At 41.3% G+C, this 15,835-nt stretch overlaps 1 protein-coding gene across 1 annotated transcript in view; it reads right to left on the bottom strand.

The window, feature by feature from the left end:
* The window catches only part of LOC126355026 (WD repeat-containing protein 19), a 293,157-nt gene that overhangs the window by 67,086 nt on the left and 210,236 nt on the right, over positions 1-15,835 (bottom strand). The window contains exon 16 of the mRNA XM_050005172.1: positions 13,154-13,385. Within this exon, the coding sequence (XP_049861129.1) occupies positions 13,154-13,385 (232 nt within the window). The remainder of the gene's footprint in view (positions 1-13,153; positions 13,386-15,835) is intronic.

The raw sequence follows: 15,835 nt of genomic DNA, 5'->3' as shown, positions 1-15,835 counted from the left end.
TGAGTCAAATCTTCTTGGGGTGACTTTTGCAAATACCTTCATCCCCATCCAGCCCCATACTTCTGCTTTCTTAAGTAAAGTATCATGAATAATTTTCTCTCTCTCTCTCTCTCTCTCTCTCTCTCTCTCTCTCTCTCTTATTATATGCATTTATTTAAATAAGCATTAAGCATTTCTTTTCATTGATATTTTCATATACTCTTCAACATATTGAATTTACAATTCAAACAGTTTATGGCAACTAAACATTACATCACATGCTATTAGCCATTTTCTCAAAATCATGATATACTGACTTACAACTATCAGCTACCAACTATGTAATATTAATAGTTTATGGCAACATAATATCACCACACAACATACCATTAGTCACACCGGATCACAACCGGCAATTATAAGCTACGTAATATAGCAGCTGGTACATGTATATCACTGCTCCACATACAACAGATTGCACGAAATCGCTCAGGTAATCGAAACTGTGGCCTTTGCTGATCAGCATTAACACAAGAACTGTTTCACAGGAAATGCCTTTTAAGCATTCTAAATCATTGTGACAAAAAATGCTGGTCTCATATCTTGTGTAACACCAGTTTTAACGTTTAAGTAGACAGACCTTGAATTACAGGGACACTCAGGTGATATTAGTAAATGTAATGTAATGTGAATAAAAAGTTTACTTTTAAATTGTAATACTGTTCATAAATTATGTGAAATGAAAATATCATTCAAATATATTAGAGTACACTACATGGAGAAGTCACAATAATGTACTGTTGTTCACTGAAAGGACTTCAGGTACGATTTTGTTACATAATGACTGACGTACTGTACAGGAAATATGAGCAGTATTCACGCCCAAAGGGCACACTGACAGTGTGTATGACATGAGTCAGAATGTCTCATAAATAAAAAAATAAGTAAATTATACGGAATTTGTGATGGGTCTATGTAACTGCTTCAAAAAGTTACAAAAATACTAGCCAAACTCCTATTGCACACAATTCAGCAGTAGGAGTACTTACAATACTGAAGACCCCTCTTCACCAAGTATTGTAAGAGTGAACTGCTCTCTGTTAGACATGGATACCACACCAAGAAATCAAACCAGCCTCATATGTAGGTGAGGCAAAATGCAAGTTCTTCCTTAGTTTCTGCTAGAGGATACAATTGAACTACTGTTAATTGGAGAAGTGTATCAAAGACAGTGGCATGTGAGGTGTTTGAAAAACAACAGTAAATGCCTCATGGAACTTGAGACAACTGTGTACCACACCAGTATATTATGTGAAGGTATGGGCCATAGTTTATCAATTCTATCAATATTATACTTAACATAACGAGAACAAATTGTGGACAAGAACTCTTCAGATACATTAGGGAACTGTGTGCAGACTGTAGTTCAGATGTTTCATCCTAGGACTGATTCAGTCTTTGTGACAGAAATGACCCTAATCAAACTGTTGATTCTACTCAGATGTGAATTCATAACCGCATGGATAACTTTCAAAATGGCCCCTGTCCATCCAACAGCTTGACCTATAAATTACTGAAGATTTTGTGTCAATTTTAGAGAAGAAAATCTTGTGCTATTTTCATCCATTAATCCATGATAATGGTACGAAATTAAAAATGTGTACGTTGAATGCATCCATTTTGTTACTAATAACAGGTCTACTGCGGGGAAAAGTGATCCAAAAGCTGTATATATTTTGCCTGTCATGGTGTTCCTACATTTTAATAACTGTTTATAATTTTTCAAGTGTCCAGACAGCACTTTTAGAGAGCTTGCACTCATTCCCCCTCCGCCCCACACACACAAACGTGTGCAAGCATAGACACATACATAGCTGCTGTTGTCTTCCAGCACAGCAGCTCAACAGTAGTGTGTAACAATATTGACTGGAATGGTTGATGGAGACACGGAAGGGGCATAGGGTGAAAAGAAAATGGAGCAGCAAAAAAAGTTTGGAAAAACTCTGAAGATGTGGAACAGGTAGCAACAAGTAGAGGTGATTGGCAGCTATGCTAGGAGCACATGGTAAACTGCTAAAAAGAAAGGGGGTGGGTCCAGAGTATGAGAAAGATGTTACTAAAGGAATATTCAGGTGAATTACAGTAGTAAGTGGAGGGATGAGGTTGACAATGGGACAGAAAAATGGAAAGAGGTGACAACAAGTGATGAGGTGGAGGGCCAGGTTCAGTAGAGATAGAGGCAGGGAAAGGGGAGGGGGTAATAATAATGAAAAAAATGTTGCACATTAAGTTCACACCTTCATTAATAAAAAAAATGGTGTGATGGTAGTGGAGTCACAACAGACTATTCAGGTGGTATGAGCTGTGAAGCAGCCATAAAAGTGAAACACATCATATTGTGCAGCATGCTCTGCAATTAGATGGGGTATACGGCCTTTGGTGACAGTTTGGAAATATTGGTCATTCACAGTGTGGTTATACTGTTGAGGGCCAGATCCAATTAAAAAACTCTGCAGCGGTTGCAGAAAAGAAGTTATATAATGTGACTGCTGCCTGCGACAGGTTGAGAAATGGCAGTGACAGGCCTGGAACAGGAAATCTTCCAGTTGGTTCTTCCATAGGGATATGAAACATGGGGTAGGCTGGGGCACAGAACACTGCATACGCTGAGCAGGCAGTGGGTTACCACTGTGAGAGGGGTAGGAAGGAAAGTCAGAAAAATATTCATTATTTCAGGACATGATGAGAGGTAGTCAAAGAATCACGGACATAACATTCAACTGTTCCAGTTCTGGGTGTTGCAGAGTAAGAAATGTGGGTGGCTACCAATAAGGGGTATTGGGTGTAAGTACAGATCAGGCAAAGAATATCTTTTTCTGGACAATGTAGGGAGAGTAGTTTTAGTCTGCAAAGGCACAGAAAGACCTTTAACAGTCGGAATTGTAGTTGTAAATTGTTGTAGTTGTGCTGGGAAAGTCCTTGAGCTTCAAGTGCTTATAGAAAGCACAGAAGCTGAAATCGTTATAGGTACAGAAAGCTGGCTAAAGCCTGAAATAAGTTCTGTGGAAATTTTTACAAAGTCTCAGATGGTGTTCAGGAAAGATAGATTAGGCATAATTGGTGGTGGAGTGTTTGTGTCTGTCAGTAGTGGTTTATCTTGTAGTGAAGTCAAAGTAGATACTCCATGCGAATTGGTATGGGTGGAGGTTATACTTAACAGCTGCACTAAGTTAATAATTGGCTCCTCCTACCAACCCCCAAACTCCAATGATATAGTTGCTGAACAGTTCAGAGAAAATTTGAGTCTTGTAACAAATAAATACCCACTCATACGGTTATAGTTGGTGGTGACTCCAACCTTCCTCGATATGTTGGCAAAAATACTTGTTCAAAACCAGTCGTAGGCAGAAAACATCTTCCGAGATTGTCCTAAATGCTTTCTCTGAAAATAATTTTGAGCAGTTAGTCCACAAACCCATGCGAATTGTAAATGGTTGCGAAAACACACTTCACCTCTTAGCCACAAATAATCCAGAACTAATAGAGAGCATCATGGCTGATACAGGGATTAGTGATCACAAAGTCATTATAGCTAGGCTCAATACCGTTTCTTCCAAATCCACCAGAAACAAATGCAAAATAATTTTATTTAAAAAAGCGGATAAAGTGTCACTAGAGGCCTTCCTAAGAGACAATCTCCATTCCCTCCAAACTGACTATACAAATGTAGACGAGATGTGGCTCAAATTCAAAGATATGGTAGCAACAGCAATTGAGAGATTCATACCTCATAAATTGGTAAGAGGTGTAACTGATCCCCCATGGTACACAAAACAGGTCCGAACGCTGTTGAAGAGGCAACAGAAAAAGCATGCGAAGTTCAGAAGAACGCGAAATCCCAAAGATTGGCTAAAATTTACAGATGCGCGAAATTTGGCACGGACTTCAATGCGAGATGCCTTTAATAGGTTCCACAACGAAACATTTTCTCAAAATTTGGTAGAAAATCTGAAGAAATTCTGGTCGTATGTAAAGTACACAAGTGGCAAGACGCAGTCAATACCTTCGCTGCGCAGTACCGATGGTACTGTTACTGACGATTGTGCCACTAAATCGGAGTTATTGAACGCAGTTTTTCCGAAATTCCTTCACCAGGGAAGACGAATGGAATATTCCAGAATTTGAAACACGAACAGCTGCTAGCATGAGTTTCTTAGAAGTAGATACCTTAGGGGTTGTGAAGCAATTCAAATCGCTTGATACGGGCAAGTCTTCAGGACCAGATTGAATACCGATTAGGTTCCTTTCAGATTACGCTGATACAATAGCTCCCTACTTAGCAATCATATACAACCGCTCGCTCACCGATAGATCTGTACCTGCAGATTGGAATATTGCGCAGATCACACCAGTGTTTAAGAAGGGTAGTAGGAGTAATCCATCGAACTACAGATCTGTATCACTGACGTCGGTTTGCAGTAGCATTTTGGAGCATATACTGTATTCAAACATTATGAATCACCTCGAAGGGAACGATCTATTGATATGTAATCAGCATGGTTTCAGAAAACTTCGTTCTTGTGCAACGCAGCTAGCTCTTTATTCCCACGAAGTAATGGCCGCTATCGACTGGGGATCTCAAGTTGATTCCGTATTTCTAGATTTCCGGAAAGCTTTTGACACTGTTCCTCACAAGCGACTTCTACTCAAGCTGCATGCCTATGGGGTGTTGTCTCAGTTGTGCAACTGGATTCGTGATTTCCTGTCAGGAAGGTCACAGTTCGTAGTAATAGACGGCAAATCATCAAGTAAAACTGAAGTGATATCAGCTGTTCCTCAGGGAAGCGTCCTGGGACCTCTGCTGTTCCTGATCTATATAAATACCTGGGTGACAATCTGAGCAGTTCTCTTAGGTTGTTCACGGATGATGCTGTAATTTACCATCTAGTAAGGTAATCCGAAGACCAGTATCAGTTGCAAAGTGATTTAGAAAAGATTGCTGTATGGTGTGGCAGGTGGCAGTTGACGCTAAATAACGAAAAGTGTGAGGTGATCCACGTGAGTTCCAAAAGAAATCCGTTGGAATTCGATTACTCGATAAATAGTACAATTCTCAAGGCTGTCAATTCAACTAAGTACCTGGGTGTTAAAATTATGAACAACTTTAGTTGGAAAGAACACATAGATAATATTGTGGGGTAGGCGAGCCAAAGGTTGCGTTTCATTGGCAGGACACTTAAAAGATGCACCAAGTCCACTAAAGAGACAGCTTCCACTACACTCATTCGTCCTCTGTTAGAATATTGCTGTGCGGTGTGGCATCCTTACCAGGTGGGATTGATGGAGGACATTGAAAGGGTGCAAAAAGGGCAGCTCGTTTTGTATTATCACATAACAGGGGAGAGAGTGTGGCAGATGATACGCGAGTTGGGATCTAAGTCATTAAAGCAAAGATGTTTTTCGTCGCGGTGAGATCTATTTATGAAATTTCAGTCACTAACTTTCTCTTCTGAATGCGAAAATATTTTGTTGAACCCAACCAACATAGGTAGGAATGATCATCAAAATAAAATAAGAGAAATCAGAGCTCGAACAGAAAAGTTTAGGTGTTCACTTTTCCCGCGCGCTGTTTGGGATTGGAATGGTAGGGAGATAGTATGATTGTGGTTCGATGAACCCTCTGCCAAGCACTTAAATGTGAATTGCGGAGTAATCATGTAGATGTAGATATAGAATGGAAAAAGTACTGCTTCTTACTACAAATGTGGTGTCTACAAATAACTACAATGTAAGGGAGGGAATTTTTGATAAGGCTGTGATGCAGCTATCAAAATTTGGGTACTACTTGATTATAACACCTATTTATATTGATAATCAGTGACACAGGTTGATTATTCATTGAGCTGATGAAATAAGTGGGGAGAATATATTGATGTTCTGGAGGAATGAGGAGATTAGGATACGCAAATCTTTTGCCGAGTTTTAAATATGGAAACACAACATTGCCAATGTTTTTAATACTTTCATATGATTAGTAGTAACAGGTACCTCAAGATGATTAGTAGTAACAGGTACCTCAAGATGGTCAATGAATGGGAAGGCATGACACTGCCATTGGATTTTTTTTGGGTAATACTTTCAAATGAATAGTAGTTACAGGTGCAGATATAATATTAATAGTTACCAGGAAGGAGACTATGGGTTTGGATGTTCATGCAGGGGAAGATGTTAGAGGTAATGCCAAGTAGAGCACCAGGATGTTTTTTCATGTTCACTTCATATAAATAGCCAGTTATTTTATAGCCAAACTAGGCATAAAATCTCTGTGAATTGTTACTGTCAGCACAAATGTAACTATATAAGCTGACAACGGTTTGACAGCGAAGTCAAGGAGATGAATCCTAGCAAAGGGAACAAGACTCAACATGTGGGTCAATCTAGGTCAGTACACAGAATCTGAACGCCATGTACAGATGAGCATGGAGAAAATACAAATATGACCAGTGCAAAAGACTGACACTAGTGTGCTGAAACAGTGTCCAGTGTGAAGCAAAGGCCAGCCAGAGATAATTGATATCAACATAAGAAATGCTGGGCCAGGCTTATTGCCACTGACAGACAAACACCTGGGGAAGTGGCGTTGCCCACCCCACCACACCTCATGTGCATCCCACCATGGCAGCATTCTGTACTATTCTACTGAAATGTCTATACCAGCTTATCTGTAGCTACCTCACTGTCTACTCCCAGGGGTACAAAACTCCTCTCCCCCTGAAAATGCCATATAGGACCAAAATGGGCCTGGCTTCTGCCACAAACACCAAGTCAGTGAGGATGCGAGATTCCCCTGCAGTGGATTGACCACCGAAGGAGACACCACAGATGCAGCTAGTTCTACCAAAAGGATGAAAGACTGCAGAGGCTGGCATGATGGTTGACCGACCTGCATCAGGGGGGATGAGGACTTGCCACAAGTGAGTGAGGGGAGGACATCACCGTGTCAAATTCCATGGGCTCCACATTGGCTGTCATAGGAAATATACCTGTCAGCGTCCCAGTCTGTAGTCATAGGATTGACGACAGAGGCTGCAGAGAGGGTGGCCACAGTGATGCTTGCTGCCACAATTGGCAGCCCCGCACCAGTCCAACACTGCAACCGACCCCATCACCTGGCTGGCTTAAGAGACAACAGTGGCAGCAGCAGGGGCCCCACAAGTCCAACTGACTGGAATGATAGGTCAGCTGTTCCTGATCGATGTCCAGCACAAACAAATGAGTCCCACCACTACGCCCGGCAGCACCACAACACCCGACAGCTACCCATGCTGCCAGCTGAAACACTGGGCTCCAATGTCAGCCCTGTGAGGAATTACCTGGCATTAAGGAAGCTAATCAGCAGGCAGAGTACAAACACTGCCTGAGGGACTGAAAAGCCAATCGACAGTCCATGGACCAAACAAACCTGATGTCCTTTTGGAGCAGCCAGTTAAGAGGATGCAAAAGCATGGAGCCTGTGGAATGAACTTAGCATAATAAGAAATCTTGTCCAAAAAGGACTGGAACCCCTTCAAGGTCTCAGGCACTAGAAGGTTGACAATGGCTTTGACATGCTCATTTTTGGTAAGCACAAAAAAAAGAGCACCTTTAGGGAGGAAATCTGCATGATTTCCAGTTTGCAACTAAGGTCATTCTCCAGAAGCTGTTGGAAGAAAACATGCAGATGTCATAATCACTCCTCTCATGTTGAACATGTTGACTCGATGCCTTCGAGGAAATTTATGCAACAGGTAATATCTTGAATCAACTGCTCCAAACATAACTGATAAACTCCTGGTGCAGACGAAATTCCAACTGGCAATCAATGACATCTGTAAAGCCAAAAGGGGGTGCTAAGCCCCAAGAAATTGCGAAAAGCCGCATTTAAGGGCAACTTCAGGCACGTACTGTGCAAGTTGATGCACAAAAAATACTGGCCTATGGACAGCTTTACCAACAACTCCTCCAGCTGTGGAAATTGATATGAATCCATGACACCTTCCATGTTTATTGACTCTTTACAATTGTCACAAAGGTGCACGGTGCCCACCTGATTTCTGAATCACCGCCAAACTGAGTTGAAGAAATAGGAGAAATGATGTCAAGGACCTGACAACACTGCATCTCAGCCCTGACCTTGTCATGCTTGGCAATGGAAATGGGGTAAAGGTGACAAAATTTAGGTACCATCAACAGCTTAAGGGAGATGTGCGTCAAAATTTTCTGCTTATCCAAGGTATTCGCAAACAATTCGTTGTATGACCACAATAAGCAATCCCAATCTTGAAAGGGGACTGACTGAGACACTAAATGTACTCCGTCAACTACTGGAAAGACGAAATTAGAAAAAGAGCCTTACCCAAAAATATGTGGATGCCAACAGTGAATTTACCACAAACAGCATAAACTTCCATTCAGCAGTCTCATAATGCACTGTTTACTCTATGACACAACTTGATGTAGTGGCCATTGTAACACAGGACAGCCCAAGAGCCTAAACATATTCAAGTTAATTAGACTGGCCGTCACTCCCATGTCAACCTGAAACTCAATTGGTCATCCATCCACAACCAATGTGAGCAGTGTACACTGTGGCACTGCTTGCGGGCCCTCAGAGATAGCCTTGGAGTTCAGGGAACAAACTGGGGCATCTGATGGCTGTCCTGTGGCCCACAGACTGTCACAAATTGTGAAATGGCCTATTTGCATCATATCCTGCACATGGCCTCCAAGTGTGAGCAATCTTGTTGAAAATGCACCAATTGAAAACTGGGGCAGGACTGCCGGCCTGCCCACTGAGCAGAAACAGATGTGGAAGGAGAGTTACAAACAGAATCCAAAAAATGTCATGAGTAGAGTTTACAATGCATTGATTGATGCACACCCACAGGGCTTGAGACACGTGAAGGTGGGCAGTGCCATGGTGTCATTGCACTTGAATTGTCAATGGTGTCAACACATGGTTGCTCAGCATAAAGCAAGAGCACCTGACCCACCTCATGGGGCACTAGGGGCCACTTACCAAGCACGTCTAACTTTGACACCAGTCAATTGTCTGCAAACTATGACACTTGCTGCTGTAACTTCATGTGATTTCACTATCTTAGCAACTTCTCATAAAGAACGTACGGACAAGAAAAATGCCCTATTTTGGACCCCCCGGGTCGGTTGGCAGCAGGATGATCACATCCCTAATTATAGAGTCCGCATACAAAGTAGCTTATTTGGGACACTCCAACTGACACTTGTGCAACAGGCCCAGCAGGTCAGTGATCCACACCACATGTGACTATCCTGGGCACTTGCTGTGCTAATTAATCTGTAACTGTGCCACCATCCAATGGGTTTGATGACTAAAATACTGCCTGAGCAACTGACAAAGATCCTCAAACTTAAGTTTCTCTGGGTTGGTAGGGGGCTTCAGATTCTGCATAATTTCATACACTCCCACACTGCAGGACAATAACAAGCCAGTCTTATCAACTGGATTGATGACAAGCTTCAACTGACAGTGCAGCAAGAACTAGCGCAGGTAATTCTCCCTCCTTTTTGTAGACTTATCAAAGCCAATGAATGGAATTGCGGGTGGGTGGGAAGAAAGCTTTTGTGCCTGGGCCTGGACTGCTATCAGCAAGGTGTGACAGAGGAGCAATTCTGCATTCTGTTTGAGTAGTTCCTACATCTGCTCCTGCTGCAGCTTTTGTTGCTGCTCCTTGGGGCACAACTGCTTCTGCTAGTATTGCAAAAATGCTGCCTCCATGATGGCCACAATTTAACACAATTGGGAAGGGGAGTGGGAAAAAACTCCTATGTTATTACTTTCATTTCTGCACAAAGTGTGACACTGCCATAAGCTGTCACTGTCGGCCAAATGTAATGCATCAACACTGGCTGTTTGAGAGTTATTCTCAGAACAGGGAACAAAATGTGACATGCGATAAATCTACAGGGGAGCACAGCATTCAAACATCACATAGACAACCATGGAGGTATACACAAACGTGAACAGCATGAACAGCTGACTCTGGAACACACAAATGGGAACACAGTGTGAGGCGAAGGCCAGTTATGAAGAAGTTGAAATCAACGCAAGAGCTGGCAGGCCAGGACTATCACTGCTGACAGGTCAACACCAGAGTCAGTGGCTCTGCCTGTGCCATGCTTCACATGTACACTCCATCACAGCATTCTACACTATTCTGCTGTGATATCCGTACTAGATCATGTGCATCCATCTTGATATCTGCTGCAAGGAAGAGGATACTAAAAGTTAGAATTCAAGAATTCACAGAAGAGAATTTCCAATACTCAAAACCAAATAGTGTGCATGTCATATCGTTCCACTTGTCTTCACTGGCCCTCTTACTAGAGCAAATGCAAGAGCCCATTTATTGAGAGTCTAAGATCAAAAAGTAGACAGTTGTAGCTGAAGAGTGGGGGGTGGGCAAGAACTCAGCTAATGAATTTAAATGTAAAGCAATGGTATCCATTCATTGAAAACTTAAATAAAGAAATAGCTTTCCTCATTGCAGAAACAAGTAATAATAGGTTTGAGTAAACCACTACATTAGATCTGGACACATGCAAATGAACTGATTTGAGTGTAAAAATTCACTCCATATTTTCCAAAGGAGTGGCTTATGACGTCACAGCTGAGCTACATATTGCTGTTATTAAAGTACTAACAAGAGGAGGCCACAACGTTTGGAACGCAGATTTACTTCAAGCTTCGTACTCTCGTAGTACTGCATGAGGACAACAAAATGTGTAAGCAGTAGCCTGTACTTCTCAAGCGTTACTGAGAAAATTGCAAGATAATTTCAGTCGTCAAATATATATCTGTGCCTGGCCATTTTTACAATGAAGCGGCGGCAGCCCAGTGGTGCTGGCATGGTAGCTCAGCGTGTTCGTTCAGAGTGTTAGCTACCCTTTGTAATAAAAAAACAAATTCAACGAACAATATAGAACAAAATGAAATTAAAAAAAAAGTTGTTTGCATTCAAGTCCCGTAATCGCTGGATCGAGTTCCATTCGTCAGGTTTTTATTATTTTCAATATAGTCATTTTCTTTACTATTTATATTACAATTGATATAATGGGAAAAATACGTGTAATCGGATGAACTTTTATTACATTTACAATGTTATTTGGCAGTCTACTAATTTTTATTATCACAAATAATACAATATTCTTAACTATCGACTAGTAAACGACCAAATGCATAAAGTGATACTGAAAATGTATGCTTGTCCGTGTCTTCAAAATTGTTCATATTTAATCGAAAGAGAATGAGAAATTGCTTCTTGGAAGACACTATTAAAATACACTCGATACTGCATAACCAATTATCAGCGCCGATTTTCAAGGAAATACTGCGTTATACATGGTTTGCTTCTAAATTATCGGCTGAAAGAGAGGTTTTTGAAAATGTTCAAGAGGTTTGTTTTTCCACAGAAAACCTCAAAAGACCTTGCGTATGCAGAAACATAGCATTTATTCAATGCAGCTGGTGCCGTTTAACTTTATGTTTTCCATGTTTTTATGAAAAATGCCATCCTGCAACTTGTACTCGTAATGTCGAAAGCGACGATTAATTGTACATCTTTCGAAAGCTGTCTGTGCCGGTCAAAACTTGGAGGTAACAAGTCGTAATGGGCTCCTTCCGGGTATAAGGAATTTCTCAAATCATGGAGCATACATTTTCAGAATCACTTTATGCGTTCGGTCGTTTACTAGTTGATAGTTATGAATATTATTATATCATTTGTGATAATAAAAATTAGTATACTGCCAAATAACATTGTAAAAGTTCATCCAATTACACATATTTTTACCATTATATCAATTCCATTATAGAAAATGACTGTGTTGAAAATAATAATAATAATAATAAACAGATGAATGGGACTCGATCCAGTGATTACGGGGCTTGGACCCTAACCACTCGGCTGCCACCGCTTCATGGTGAAAATGGCCACGCACTGGTATATTTTGACGACCGAAATTATCTTGTGATTTTCTCAATAACACGGTGAAGCTGCTCAGCTATTCGTGTGCTACTGTCATGAGCATCTATAGAAAGCGGTTGAAGAATGCTGAAGCTAGGGGTAAGCAACAAGAAGCTGGACATCTGCTGGCACAAGTATAATTCTTCTGGAGTACATCAGACAGCACACAGTGTTGAACATGGTGTTCCACAGCAGAGGATCTCTACATGTTCCCATGCTAGCCCAATATCATCATCAGTTGTGATTACAGTGGGCACAGGATCATCGAGACTGGATCACGGATCAATAGAACCATGGTGCCTGGTCAGATGAATTTATTGTTCAACCAGGTCAATGGTTGTGCCCAAATACGACTGGTGACAGCAGCTCAAAACATACAGCGCGCCGCAGGTGCAGGCTAGTGAGAGCAGTATTATGTTATGGGGGATATTCACCTGGACTTCCATGGGATCTGCAGTAGTAATAAAAGGCAAAATGGCAGCTGAGGATTGTGAGAACATTACTGGGGACCACCTGCAATCCCTTATGCTTGATGTCTTCCCTATCAGCGACAGCATCTTCCAGCAGGATAACTGTCCAGGTCACAGGGCCAGAATCATGCGGCAATGGTTTGAGGAGCATAAAAATGGAATCATGCTGATGTCTTGCCCAGCAAATTTGGCTTATCTGAATCCGATGAAACCCAACTGGGATGTTATTGGGCACCACCTCCACTAACGTTCATAAGTTACGGGAAGTGTGTGACCTGTGCATAGGCATCTGGTGCCACAAACCTCTGGAAACCTATCAAGTACTTGTCGAATCAATGGCATGTGGAATCACTGCTAAACTGCATTCCAGAGGTGGACCAACACACTTTTAAGTAGTTGGCCACAATGTTTTGGCTCATCAGTGTATACGGGCCCTACGACTCAATTGACCCTGAGGACATGCATAGGCAGCTGAAGTTGCTGGAAGCTGGAAGGCCTGCAACTATAAGCCTGTATGGGTGAGCTTCCAGTAAACAAATGCTGCTTAGACCCACCTTCCTTTCATTAAAACAGGCGTGTCTAAAAATAAGCTACTACTGGGACATGCTGGTGTGATATTAAGGAGGAATTTATCATATCAGAATATTGTGATAAATATACCTTCATTCCCTCCAGTATGTCAGCACACTCCTTCTTAAGCTGAGGGCTGCTTGCAATATCCATTGCAATAGCAACACCTCTGCGTACATCACCACAGCGAATCGAAGTCCGAGCGACACCAGCTCTGCACACGGCAACGTGTTGCTCACTGCCGCTTTCGGCATCCTTAAGACTGTCTGTAGCCTCAGCCAGCCCTTGTTCATAATGGATTAATGCTTCAGCATAATTCCCTCTACAACATAGAAATGCACATTTATTAAAGTAAAATTAATAATAAATTTTATTACCAGTTGTAGTTGTATTAGCATGTAACACAGCTGCTGAATTTTTTCCTGGTACATATGGATCTGACATTCATGTTACATAAAAAATTTAACAACAATTTTAAAAGTTGTGCAGAACTCCAAATTTAGAAAAAAGTAAACTAATGAGAAGCTATAAGATAAAAAGTGAATGACAAAAGGTCTTTCGAATTTCACTCTGCACATTTGCACAGGCGATGCCAGGAAGGTCCTGTCAATAAGGATTGCTGCAATGTGCTTCTATGACATGTTGTTGAGTGTTTTAACTGGAAATTGTAAGCAAGCAAGGCAGCACATTGAGGTTGCTCAATTCTTGTCCATTTATAATCTGCATGATATCAAGTCTACATCTACATCTACATCTACATTCATAGTCCGCAAGCCACCCAACGGTGTGTGGCGGAGGGCGCTTTACATCTCACTGTCTTTACCTCCCTTTTCTGTTCCAGTCATGTATGGTTCGTGGGAAGAACGACTGCCTGAAAGCCTCCGTGCGCGCTCGAATCCCTCTAATTTTACATTCGTGATCTCCTCTGGAGGTATAAGTAGGGGGCAGCAATGTATTCGATACCTCATCCAGAAACGAACCCTCTAGAAACCTGGCGAGCAAGCTACACCGCGATGAAGATCGCCTCTCTTGCAGAGTCTGCCACTTGAGTTTGTTAAACATCTCTGTAACGCTATCACGGTTACCAAATAACCCTGTGACGAAACGTGCCACTCTTCTTTGGATCTTCTCTATCTCCTCTGTCAACCCAAGCTGGTACGGATCCCACACTGATGAACAATAGTCAAGTATAGGTCGAACGAGTGTTTTGTAAGCCACCTCCTTTGTTGATGGACTACATTTTCTAAGGACTCTCCCAATGAATCTCAACCTGGTACCCGCCTTACCAACGATTAATTTTATACGATCATTCCACTTCAAATCGTTCCGCACGCATACTCGATGTCAGCCATTTTTTCGTTTGTGCGAGGATTTAGAGAAGGAACTGCAGTGCGGTCTTCCTCTGTGAAACAGCTTTGGAAAAAGGTGTTTAGTATTTCAGCTTTACGCGTGTCATCCTCTGTTTCAAAGCCATCATCATCCCGGAGTGTCTGGATATGCTGTTTCGAGCCACTTACTGATTTAACGTAAGACCAGAACTTCCTAGGATTTTCTATCAAGTCGGTATATAAAATTTTACTTTCGAATTCACTGAATGCTTCAAGCATAGCCCTCCTTACGCTAACTTTGACATCGTTTAGGTTCTGTTTGTCTGAGAGGTTTTGGCTGCATTTAAACTTGGAGTGAAGCTCTCTTTGCTTCCGCAGTAGTTTCCTAACTTTGTTGTTGAACCACGATGGGTTTTTCCCGTCCCTCACAGTTTTACCCGGCACATACCTGTCTAAAACGCATTTTACAATTGCCTTAAACTTTTTCCATGAACACTCAACATTGTCAGTGTCAGAACAGAAATTTTCGTATTGATCTGTTAGGTAGTCTGAAGTCAGTTCCAGTTGATGGAAAATACCTTTATAATTATACTACATGAAGAGCATGTATAAAATTAATACATATATAAGAATTCACAAAGGAACAGGGATGTAGAACTTGCAGATGTTATGAATGACACAGGCCAACACTTGGCACAGGGATGCAGAACCTTGCAGATGTTATGGCTGGCATATGCCAGCCCTTAGCACACTCCTGAAGTTGATGTAATGCCACTGTAATGTTTCAAGAATGAGCATCAGAGAAACATTAGTTAGGAAGCAGCAATAAACCACTGAGGAAAAGAATGTATACATTAAAAGTGATTCAGGGTTTGAAAGACATGGTGTGACAAGCATTAGCAGCTGTCAAATCTAGACCGATAACATAATGTATAACTGTAAAATGCTTTTTCATTAATGAGTCATCATTTTTTATCTAGTTTAAATACACTGCTCTCTTACAGGTAGTAAACTGAACCTTGCAGAGCTGAAGGACAAGGATTATAACACCTCCTGATCAATTTGCTAGAGGTTGAATTAGGCGGCTCATGGACATGAGAGAAATCTAAGAAATCATTATTGGACCTTGTCTTTGATTGGAAGTGGAGTTCAGAAAACTTCTAGTACCATGCTCACAAAAGTAATGTTGGATTTCAGGTGTTCAACAGGGCAGTTATTAGTATTCTTAGTGAAGTACTTAATTCAAATAAAATCTTTAAAATATGTAACTTATATCATAACATCTTTAATTAAGTCCACTCATTAACATGCAGATAAACCTTCTATTTCTCTTGTAGAAAACCTAAAACTGCTACTACATCATCATTGCCTATGAATTTACTTTTAAAACACAAGCACACAAACAAATTGATATAAAATATTTAGCCAGGATATTATGAGTGAC

This window comes from Schistocerca gregaria, chromosome 3 (assembly GCF_023897955.1).
Source record: "Schistocerca gregaria isolate iqSchGreg1 chromosome 3, iqSchGreg1.2, whole genome shotgun sequence".
Lineage (NCBI taxonomy): Eukaryota > Metazoa > Arthropoda > Insecta > Orthoptera > Acrididae > Schistocerca > Schistocerca gregaria.
Note: the sequence above shows the minus strand (reverse complement) of the source record. Positions and strands in the feature narration are given on the sequence as shown.